Below are 11,794 nucleotides of genomic sequence, written 5' to 3'. Positions count from 1 at the left end.
TTATCTAGGATGGCCATCATAGAGGACATTCTGGTTTTCTGCTACTCTGTCCTCTATTGATATGAAACCCAATGCCTTCATGTCCTCTATTTTTCTCCTGAAGAGAAAAATAGAGGACACAAAGGCATTGGATTTTGTATCAATAGAGGACAGAGAACAACCAGACTGTCCTCTATGATGGCCACCCTAAGGTAATCTAGTATCCAACCCCCTGCTCACAGCAGCCCCAACTAGATCAACCCAGCCAAGGCTTTGGCTACCCAGGTCTTAAAATCCTGTGAGGATGGAGATCCCACAACTGCTTTGGATAACCTGCTCCAGTGCTTCACTCCCCTCCTGGTGAGAGAGTTTTTCCTCATTGCTCACCTAAGCTTCCCTTGCTGTGACCTGAGGCTGTTGCTCCTTGCTACCTGCCACCAGCTGAGAACAGCCTGGCTCTGTTCTCTTTCAAACCCCCTTCAGGTAGTTGAAGGCTGCTATTAAATCCCCTCTCAGTCTCTTCTTCTCCAGACTAAACAAGCGCAGTTCCTTCGCCTCTCCTCCCAAGTCTTGGCCCCCAGCCGCTTAAACATTGTTACTGCTAGGGTGGCCATCACAGAGAACAGTCCAGGTGTCCTCTATTTATACGAAACAGGACACATTTATGTCTTCTATTTTTCTCTTCAAGAGAAAAATAAGAGGACAAAGGCATCTGGCTTTGTATTAACAGAGGACAGAGTAGCAGAAAACTGGAATGCATGGGCAACTGGTGCCTCCTGAGTCGGGGTGGACACTTGTCCCCCAGTGGCCAGTCAGTGACCGGGAAGGGTGTCCCCCCACAGCCGATCATGCTGCATCAGTGCGATCAGCTGCGGGGGACCCCCAAGTCAGCACCATCGGTGGTAGGGGACTCCTGGCACCCCCACTCCTCGGTTGGCAGTCACAGGGGGGCATCAGTGCTCTCGCCTGCCCACCCTGCCCATCACCTAAGTGGGAAACACTGCCTGTCAGGGGGTGCACCAGCGCTCTCAGGGGGTACACGTGCAGCCCCATGGACCCCCTACGTGTCACCACTGTGCGGAACGTCCTCTACAATGACCGCCCTCCCTGCCCTCCGCTGGACTCTCGCCAGCTTGTCCACACATCCCTTCTGGACCCAGGCCTCCACATGCGGCCTCAGGGATGCGGAACAGAGGGGAACCACCGCTTCCCTCCTACCTGCTGGCAAGGCTGCTCCCAGGGCTCTCGCAGGGGCGTTTCCTGCTGGCAGGCAGGGCAGTTGCGGGCAGCGAGCCTGGCTGGAGGAGCCCAGCAGAGCCCAGCTGCCTTGGGAGCCCGCAGCAGTGGGGCAGAGGGCCCGAGCTCCAGCTGACGAGCCCCGGGGGAGAAGCCGGGCAGGCGGGGGTCGCCTTGCAGCGCGCGGGGACGGGACGGGACGGGACTCACCTGCGCAGGTGGGCACTGCCTGCTGCTCCTGGCCCTGCCCCCGCCCTTTTAACCCCTGCAGCGCCAGGGGCGGGTCTCGCCCTCTGCTCTGGGCCACGCGGGGGGTTGCAGCCACCCCTGGAGCAGGAGTCCCCACCCGGGCCTTGAGAGACTCGGAGGGGGTGGATGGGGGCAGCCCTTGGGGAGAAAGGCAGGGGTGTCCAGTATGGGCGAGGCTGTCCCCCTTGCCAGTATGGGCGAGGCGGTTCCCGCCCAGGTTAAGTAGAAAACAGCCCCACAGTGGGCACCCCTCACTCCCCATATCCCAGTGTGTGGGCAGCACCTGGGAGGCTGCCAGGGTTTGCCACGGTTTTCGCTCTTTGTCAGGAGAATCCCTTTTTAACGCTTGTTGATCTATTCCCCCCCCCAAGTTTTGTTCGCAGCCCTTGCGTCTATTCATGAGACCCACAAGTTGAGAGACCGAGGCGCCACTTGGGTCTTCGCAAGGGAAAAGCTGCTCTGCTGGTTTTCTGTGGGCAACAAAAACAAAGAGGGGAAATGGAGCAGGCCTTTTCCAAAGGTGCCTCCAGCCTGTCTGGCAGGGCTTTATCCTGGGGGCCTCCAGTCTATCCAGGGGGCCCCCTCTATCCAGCAAAGTCATGAGTCTATCCAGGAGGGCCTCAAGTCTATGCAGGGGGCCTTGAGTCCATGCAGGGAGTCCTCAAGTCTAAACAGATTGAGAGCCACTGCTCTAGGGCAAGGCGCTGTCCTGCACAGGGGCCTGAGCACGCAGCCAGCACCCACCACCAGGCAGCCACAACAGGACACAACTGGGAACAGGACCAGGTGTTAAACAACAGCACCTTTTTATCATTCACGTGTGCCTAGCCCCTGTCCACCCCCACCTCCCCCCATTGAATGAGCATCTCCTGTCACTCCAGGCATCAGCCAGCAAAGTAGGGTTTTGCAGGACCAACACTATTGAAAACTCACCTGAATTTATGCCATCAGCTCCTCCAGGAGAGGCAGGCAGGGGTGGGCTGCTTTGGTTAAATCAGTGGTTCTCAACCTTTTTAGACGTTCAAGGCAGGCCTCTGTAGCTGCCAGCCCTTCATTTTCACTCATGCTTTGACTACAGAAAAATACTAGAGCAAGTCTTCTGTTGCAAAAAACTCAAACATGATGGATCCCTTTTTGAAATCTCTGGGTTTACCTTGTAAATCATGTTCACGCATCCAACAGTGCTAGCACTGTGTGGTACCCTGGCTGAGAATCACTGAGTTAGAGTAACTTTGCCTTAGCTGGTATCTGGGCACCACCAGCACTTCGGACAGGGCAGGGAGATAGATGAGCCTGACTAGATCCCACAGTGGGCCATGGAGTGGTTTGGCTGCTGGTTTCACACGTAGCCTGCTCCCCTCCCTGCTTTTCCTCTCCCTCAGGGGGAACAAGAGAAAAGGCAAAGGCAGACTGTGAAGCATCAGAGGCAGTAAGGGAAGACAAGGGGACTCACTCTGCTCTCCCAACAGTGCAGGATCTCCAGGAGCAGGAGTCATTCCTGCCTCCCTAGGAAGAGGCTGGAAATTACATGGTGCTTGCCTGTTCATGCCAGTTGTAGTTATTGTGCAGACCTAGTTCTGCCTTCCTCTGAGGGAGGCTGGGGTACGGGAGCACACATTCTGCACTGGAATTTCACTGCCAGGGTAGCAGGGATGCCAGAAACCCCAAGCATTGGCCTGGGGCAGAGTGGTGGTAGGGCATTTGCTGTTTGCAGGCAAGCTTGTGTAGATTCTGCTGCTGTCCAAATCTTATTCTCTACAGCCTGTCAACATGCTCAGCCATCTGTCTCCATCCCTTTAAATAAAACCAAAGACGGGAGCAAAGGGCTTCCCCTACCCCCCTCCAGCTGTGTGTTCAGCTTGATAATGCTTTTGTCCAGTAAAGATCACTAGATTTGGGGTGATGTGTGACCTATGTCCACTTTCACTCCAAATTTCCTGTGTTACAGCTGGGCCAACACAACACAGGGATGAGAACACATTTACTGTAGTGTGTAACCCCATCCATTTCTCTGGAGATTTCTTGAACGTTCATTTCAGTAGGCTCTACTCTTCCCATTTTCACTCCCATCAAAGAGATACTTCTTCCTGTATCATATCACCTACTCTTCAAAGCTTCTACTATTTCTAAACCAGTCCTGCTCTATTCAACTCCATGTCTCACTGCCAACCTGCATGTGAGCTGCCCAAACTGAACACATCTTTCCTCCCAAACCCTACCCACAACATCCTGCTGGCTACTGTTAACCCCTGCCATTACCTATCAACTCCACCTTCCCTACACATCTAATCCAAGTCCCAAGATGTTCCTCCAAGTCTTCCTTTTACAATGGCTAAAACTTCTATCCAGCCCTGCTCAAGATCTTCCAGGTTGTAAACTTCTACCTTTCTTGCAAGCCCTTCAAGAACATTCAGATGCTGCTGTATGACCATCTTCCTGACCAGGTCATCCCTCAGTTCCTCCAGGGTTTCAAATGCAAGATTAGCTTTGAGGCCATTCACATCTTGGTTCCTCCCTCATTAACCACTGTCTATTATCCTTTAGCTACTGTAAATTACAGCCAAACATGCTACCCATCTCTTGTTTGTCTCTTACTCCCACAACCTTCCACATGCTTTTTACCCCTGGCCCCCGCCATCTCTTTCCTCTTATGCTCAGAATACCCAGCCAAAACAAATTCCTCTAATGAAAATTTCAGTTCCCTCTGCCACAACAACTGCAACACAGGAACAGCTGTAAATCTCCATTGTGCCTGTCTATATGCAAAAATTGCATCGACCTCAGACGTGCACTGTCAATCAGCACAAAGTGGCTAAGAGCACTTAAGCTTCATTCCTAAATGTTGAGGCACAGATGCTCCTCTGGCTATTAAATTCCTAGTCTGATCAGGATGCACCATCACCTTGGTCCAAGCAGGTCCTGAATTAAAACAATACAATCCTCTCCCTACAACACTAAATCTACTTCTTTTTTTTTAAAGAAGTGAGGCTACTTCATTCCCAGAGGTTTGGGATTATGACAGCTGTCCAAAAATTGAACCCACCCATCCTCCTCATCTGATTGTTTTAGAAAAGAACTGCCCTTATACTACCTTCATTCTGGTGACTTCATGATTTGGATATAGGACATCACAGAAATTTAACAGACTGTGCTGAGGACAGTGGGAGGGTACAAGTAGTCATCCTTTGCACAGTGAACAGCCACGGCCTTTCAAAAAGCACTCAGTGCACTTAAGACAGTGATGCTAGACTTCAGGAATAAGGAGGGAGAATTGGGCAGGACTATCTATGGCCCTTTTCCATACTTGCCAGAGAACAAGTATCTGCATGAATGAGTGGAATGGGGTGGGATTAGGACTGGCATGTTGCACATTTCGAAAGGAGTGTCACAGCTGCTAGCAATATTGTGGCTGCCTAAGACAGGGAGCCACAGTGGTTTTCCACTGAAAAGATGCCTTTGTTTGTATCACGCCACTGACAATCTAGTTTAAGAGCAAGACTAGCATTCTAGCACAATTTCTATGCCCCTTCAAGCCACAAGGCACACTAATTCCAGGTCACAAGGAAAGGAGAGAGATTGTTCTGTTGGATTGAATATTTCATTTAATTTCTGCATTGCCTTTATAGCGCAATTAAAGCAATCTTTAAAATTCACTTCTTATTACAAATGTTTGTCAAGTCTATTTTTCCCCAGAAACATTTTTCCTGCCTTGCACATACACTCAAACGCACTATAAAAATTCATTCATAACAAAGGAAGGGCAGTCATCATTCATGTAAACATCTTTCTTTAGAGTTATCCATTATTTTAAAGGTCATAAATAAACCTAGAGTTTTTCAATAAGGCTCATAGTTCTAGTACAAATGTCATAAAACACCTATCAAGTACTTTATACAAGTTAAATATCTGTGGGGTTAACTTTTAAATAAATGTTTACCCCAACTGCAGATTCTTTAGCACTTAGTTCTTCAGAACATAGAGACCCATTAATTTTGGGCTAAAAAAATTGTGAAAATAGCAGACAACCTAGCAGAAACTGTCAAGAGTAATCAACCTACAGAACAGAGAATTTTAGTCTAAATTTTAATTCACCCAGTAGTTATATTTCAACATAATTAATTTCAGTAGGAAGTTTTAGAGGAGATTTATAGAAGGCAGAGGCTGGTGTGTTCATACAATAGATATCACATAGGGACAGCTAAAACTGGCTTTGATATTAAAATAATTTGTGACAGCTATGTGCAATGCTGCATGTTTCTTCTCTCAACAGCCAGTAAGATTATTTGCTATGATAAGCAAAATTTACTGCATCTCCACATTTTTAAAAGTTTCATCTACTTGTAGTCTGTTATTCTTACTTCTTACAAAAAGACATCCTTGGAAATTTGGCTTAAATCACATGGGAACTAGTCTTTTTTTAAATATTCACTCTACCATGAAAATATTTCGTACAAACATCAAGTTACATACAAACATGTTAAAACTTGTGAAAAGGGTTTCCCCACACTTATGGTTTTATGGCTTGAACATTTCATTGCTTTAAATTTGTGTACATAGTTCTTTTTTAAAAAAAATACAAGGAAGAAATGTCTGTATTTTAAACTCAAATATACTTAAAATTAAATTAGAAGAGAGAAGTAGGTCAGTGTCAGCCTACTGAAGAAAGAAGAGAGCCAGGAGGAGGATCTATTCGATAGATAGAGCTTAGCATTCAAAACCTTTGATCTGTGACAGGTGAACATGCAATCAATCAATCTTGCAAAAATTAACTTGTTCAAAATCCAATTTAGGAGCATTACTTCCATCCAACACATGGTTCTGATGCCATTCGTTCACAAAGAAAACGGACCAAGAAATACTCCCACTGGTGTAACTGCGACCATGCAGGTCCTCTATCACAACAGATAAAGCTAGTCCTGACATTTCACACTCTCTATACAGATATTCTGAGCACATTCATGATAATGCAGTAGAAAAAACAGTTTTTAGTACAGGCAGAAGGTAGGTCACTGTGGCACCATTTATTAGTACAGTATTTCAAACTGGGAAACAGCAATTTTTCTTTATGTCATTGTGCTTTTAAAGAACAATTCTAATCGGTGCCTTTGGAAGAAGCCTCCACAAGTGGGAACGTACATTTCACCCAAGAACAAGTTGCAATAGCACAAATACGTGCTGCTGCTAATCATCCCCATTCACACCTCTGTATGTTTGCTCTGGTGTGGGGCAAATTGCCACAGGTGGGGTAGGGGAGGCCGAGGCCAGCACCTGGGCTGGCCCCAGCAACCTTACCTGGGATCCTGGGGGCCTGCCAGGACTGCAGCAGCAGTGATCCAGGTGCTTGGAGCCTGACCAGCAGCTGGAGCATGTCTCTTGCTGGCCAGGCTCCATCTTCTGGCAGTGCATGCTGCAACCATGTGTGCCACCCTGCCTTTATTTATTTAAATATTTAAGATACCAGGATTTCCTGGTATCTAATTTTGCTGCCACGCTGCAAATATGAAGTGCAAGGAACAGATCCACATGTGCTGCATGTATTTTGTGGCACCTCAAAAAGTCTTTGAGGCACCACAAATTGTAAGTTCCCACTTATGTGACTGTGGGCCATGTCCCCATACAAGCAGAGACCTTTTGGACACATCTGTCCAAAAGAATAAGAAAATTTATTTTAGGGAATCCTGTACCTCTATGGCAACCACAAATAAGACGTCTCCAAATAAACATCTAGTCAGGCAAAAATGGCAAAGAATTGTAAGCTCTTTAGGACAGTCAATGTTTCTTTTTGCATTTATAATATGGCTCTGAGCCACAATCTTGGCGTGGTATCTTTGGGTTCCACTGAAATACAAATGACATCCATATAAGTATCAGGGCAATGCAAACACACTACACGAATCAGTCTTATTCCAAAGTCTTAAAGCAGGGAAGCCACATTTTCCATTATTCAGCAATTGCTAACAATAAACTATAGGAATGCTAACTTTGTCCCCAAAATACATGCTGGAAGTTGACAATTCCTCTTCCAGCCCGGCTGAGTTTTCTTGTTTTCATGAGAGCAAAGCATTAGAATGGTGTCTCTGACAGTTTTTTGGGGGATTCTGCCAACTGTTTAACATTAGCTACCCTTCAGGTTTTAGCTGTTTAAGAATTAAAAGCTCTATCTATACCCTCCAAAAAAAAAAAAAAATGAGATCATCATGAAGGTAACCACTACAATTATAATCAGTTCAAAGCAGAGTCCAAGGTGAACTACAATCAGAATCAGGGAAAGCCAAAACGAAGTAGAGAATACGCATGTAGTCAAATCTTTCTACCCTCCACTCATTTTAAACTAGTCACTGACAAAAGCCATAGCTTTTATGTGTCTATTTTGATTTTCTATTTTCAAATTAGCTATATAATTTCATACATCTATTCCCTTATGGATCGCTCTGCATATTTTTGCAAGGCACAAAAGGGAAGAGAGAACTGGTGCAGGTCTCTTAAAAGCCTAACAGCTCGTTACCCAGAGCTCTTTTTCTTTTTTCTTTTCTTCTTTTTTCTAAATCTGGAAGCCCTGAAAATTAAGCTACAAGTTCTAGACTGGGACAGGGAATTAAATGGACACTAACTATGTACTTTGGCTCAAGAACCCTTTATTCTTCCAAAAAAGCCATGAAGGCAAATGAAAAACCATCACCAGGTTCTCTCACCACCAAAGTATTCATTCAACCCAGCAATTTCCACCCCACTGAGAGACCTCTGAAGAAATTAAAAGGATCAATTCCTTACTCAAACCAGAGATGCTGCTGTTGTGAGAGATCCAGAGAAGGATTATCATGAGGCTCAAGAGATTCTAAGGGAGCAGAGGGAAGTAACAGCACAGTAAAGAGACACATTCAATATTCATCATGCCAGTCATAATTTCAGGCTTCCATAAACTCAAATCAACATAAGAATCAGCTTCCTTACCACTGAAAGGAACAGCTTTTTAAAAGCAATAAGAACACAACTGACATCCTGAGGATTTAACCTTGTCTGTAATGTGCAAAAGAACCCCTCTCATATATTTGCCTTAGAAAACCAGAAAAGGGGTAGGTAACTTTCAGGGACCATAGTCTGTGGTTAACACCAGAAGCAGGGATCAACGTTAAAGTGGAGAGAGCATTTTATACAAGATTTAAGGGAGAGAGAGTTATCTGATTATCTAAAATAAGTCATATTAGTTTACTACCCATTCACAGCAGTGTTGGCCCAGATCATTTTTATTTCCCAATGAAACACAAGCCTAGTTCTTCAGATTTTACGGTCATGGAAGAAAAATCCATGAGTCACAGAATTAGCTACTATCATTCAAGAAAAAGCATGGTTCTATAAAGCAGCAGTTGCAAGACTGTGATGCTCTTAAATGGCTATCTGTGGGCATGCAGGAATAGAACTCAAGCATTCCTATTTCCTTTCAAGACTGATCTGCTGAAGTCGGGCAGCCTTTGATAACTCCCTACCATGCGCAAGGATCAGATTTGCCCCTCAGCATGCTGCACCGAGTCAGAAATTTCATCTGTATAGGCCACCTGCCCTGTATACAAAGAGGGGAAGAGATGTGGCTAGAGTGTCCATAGTGAGGAGGTGGGTGTTGAGAAAGTCCACGTTCAGATCTGTGCTGGAAGAGTGCCATGGAGCCCTGGGAGCCCATACCTCATTTCTCCTCCAGCACACATACACAAAAAATAGCTTCTGTGCAAGCCCTGAAAAGGCTTTGTATTCAGCTGCAGGAATCAGAAAGAGCCCCAAATAAAAATAAAAAAAGATGGCCTTATGTGAATTCCATAAATTTTGTATGTACAAACAGCCAGGGATTCTCAGACAGCAAAGAAGAACATCATCATTTTCCCATCTCTTTGGTCCATCCCAGTGCATTTTCCAATACCATCCAGTTCCATACAGTCAGAAGTTTCCTCCTCTCCTTTGAAGTGGACACCTCCAACACTTAAAGCAACAGCTCAAATATGCTACTGTTGCAGTTGAAATTAAGGTCAAATTTCCCCACAATTTTGTATGTTACATATATACAAGCACTTAATAAACTACGACTATTTAAAAGTAAGTGTACTGCAATTGCTTTTCCTAAGCTACCTAAAAAAACCCAAAACAGAATGTCAGAGCAGGACTGCAGACCCAACAAGGGCCTGATTATCTAGACTGAAATGGCACCCTCTTATTTTTTCCCCACAACATTAGCTAAGACTCACAAAATGATTGAAACACTAGCGTTTCTTTTTTCTCTTTTTTAAATTTACACATGAATGCTCAAAAGTACGTATCATTTGCTGAACTAGGTCCATAAAATTAAGTCCGTGCTTTCTAAACTACTGACCAGGAACAACTGATGTTTTTGACTTCCTGGTTTCAGTTTTTCAATACAACTGTTTTGCACCTGCTGGTGGAATCTTAGTTTGTTACCAACTTCTACATTCACTTCCTAGGAACAAAACCTGGGTAGCAGTGGTCACCACCAGTAGATCTCAGAGCCTCTTGTGGTAGATCTTGGAGCCTCTTGGAGTCGATTCGAGGCTAGGGTGGGGGATTGAGTGCCTGCATGCATGCACACACATGCCCCAGCCCAGCAGGTCTGTCCGTGGAGGAGGGAGGGGGTGGGGGATAGATTGAGGCCCCTGTGGTGAGGGACAGTGCCGCAAAGGCAGGAGCAGGGTAAGCTGAGTGTGGCCCTGGCCAAGTGGGACATACCTGCTGGGGAGGCTCGCCCCCACATAATTTTTTTCTCCCTTGGCCTCAATCTGCCCCAACCCCACTTCTCTCCCCAGATTTACCTGCTGGGGGTTGCATCCTAACCTATTATTACAGTCTACCCTCAGATACACACAGTTCTCTCCTTTTGAAGTCATTAGGAGAAGTGCATTTGAAGTTAGAATTCTGCCTTAATGAGTCATTCAGGTAAACAAGACACTAAAAAAGAAACCCTTAGGTGCTACCTTGGCAAATATTCTTTTCCTTCCTGAACATATATCCATAATAGCTTCTTAAAAGTGAAACCACTTTCTCCTCTTTGCACATCTTCCTGCAAATTATCTTTGTGTATGATAATCATAAATAAGATATACTAGCCCCAAAGGCCAGACAATTACTCCTTTTGGACTCGTTACTAAAACTATTTATATAGAGAGCCAGAGAGACCAACACACAGCACTCTCACATACACACACACAAACCTTTCCATCCATAAGAAAGGTTTTCTCCTGCAAAAGAGGAAATGTAGAAAGAATGAAGTTCAGACAAGAGGAAAAGGGAGTTAAAAACCCAACCTCCAATACACTAATAAACAAACTGCTCTATTGCAAGATTCAGATCAAAAGGTTTAAAAAGGCAAATTATGCTACTATTAGAGAATATCAAAATGTTACCATTTCCGTCACAAATGGCATGTATGCAAAATACAATTGCACAATAATGCCTAGATTGCAGATATAGCAACACTGAAGTCAGCCGACTAAAAGTAAATGATGTATCCTTTTAAATTTTCTGTCTAATCTTTTGGCATCCTTGCAAATGGTGCAAAAGCATAAGCTACTGAATATCACACCTTGTATAGAATATTAAGTGATTCCTTCAGGTAAGACTGCTGCAACGCTAGCTAATTTTAAATCTGCTATGATTAACACAGTCAAATCTAGTTAGTATGCAAAAAAAAAAAAAAAAAGATAATCTTCTCTAACACAGAATGAGAGGTTATGATGCAACAACATGAACAATCCCTGGTTGTCCAGTTTTCAGTACAAAGGTAGTGCATAGATCCAAGTTTGTTTCAGTTTGCTGAACTGAGAATTAGCTTGCATTTCACTTCTGCTGAGCATCCTGGAAGGCTTTCAGTTCCTCCTGGTACCACTCTGGTGCTTCTGGCCCATTTTGCCCTGTGGGATTGTGATCATATCCATAAGCCACTGTTAGTTCTTCATCTTTCTCCACAGCTCTGATGGTACGGATACATTTGATTGGCCCAAAACGAGGATGAACAAACCTAAACAATGAGGAATATGCAGGTTAGTGTTTTGGATTTACCCAAAGATTCACTCAGAGCCTTGAGCGTGCTCTTGCTCTGGTGTTTAGAAGCAACTGCAGTGAGCTTAAATAATCACTCTGTTGTAAGGCTTAAAAACAACCTAAAAACCCAAACGGTTCTTTTCTAAAGCCACTTTTGGAAAGCTCTATGACTTAACTATTCTCACATTCCTTGTAAGATGCTTACATTCGCAAAAGACTGAGCCACTATGACTTGTGTGGTGTACAACGCACCATATAGTACGTGTCTTAGGGTCATAAGAAAATAGGGCTG

The 11,794-nt window shown here is 44.8% G+C and overlaps 1 protein-coding gene across 1 annotated transcript in view; it reads right to left on the bottom strand.

Moving 5' to 3' along the window:
• Window positions 1–5,040: 5,040 nt before the first annotated feature.
• SETD7 (SET domain containing 7, histone lysine methyltransferase) overlaps window positions 5,041–11,794 on the bottom strand; it is a 33,445-nt gene continuing 26,691 nt past the window's right edge. Inside the window, exon 8 of the mRNA XM_006261716.4 lies at window positions 5,041–11,479. Within this exon, the coding sequence (XP_006261778.1) occupies window positions 11,299–11,479 (181 nt within the window). The 3' untranslated portion in view covers window positions 5,041–11,298. The remainder of the gene's footprint in view (window positions 11,480–11,794) is intronic.

The sequence above is a fragment of the Alligator mississippiensis genome, chromosome 2 (genome assembly GCF_030867095.1).
Source record: "Alligator mississippiensis isolate rAllMis1 chromosome 2, rAllMis1, whole genome shotgun sequence".
Lineage (NCBI taxonomy): Eukaryota > Metazoa > Chordata > Crocodylia > Alligatoridae > Alligator > Alligator mississippiensis.
Note: the sequence above shows the minus strand (reverse complement) of the source record. Positions and strands in the feature narration are given on the sequence as shown.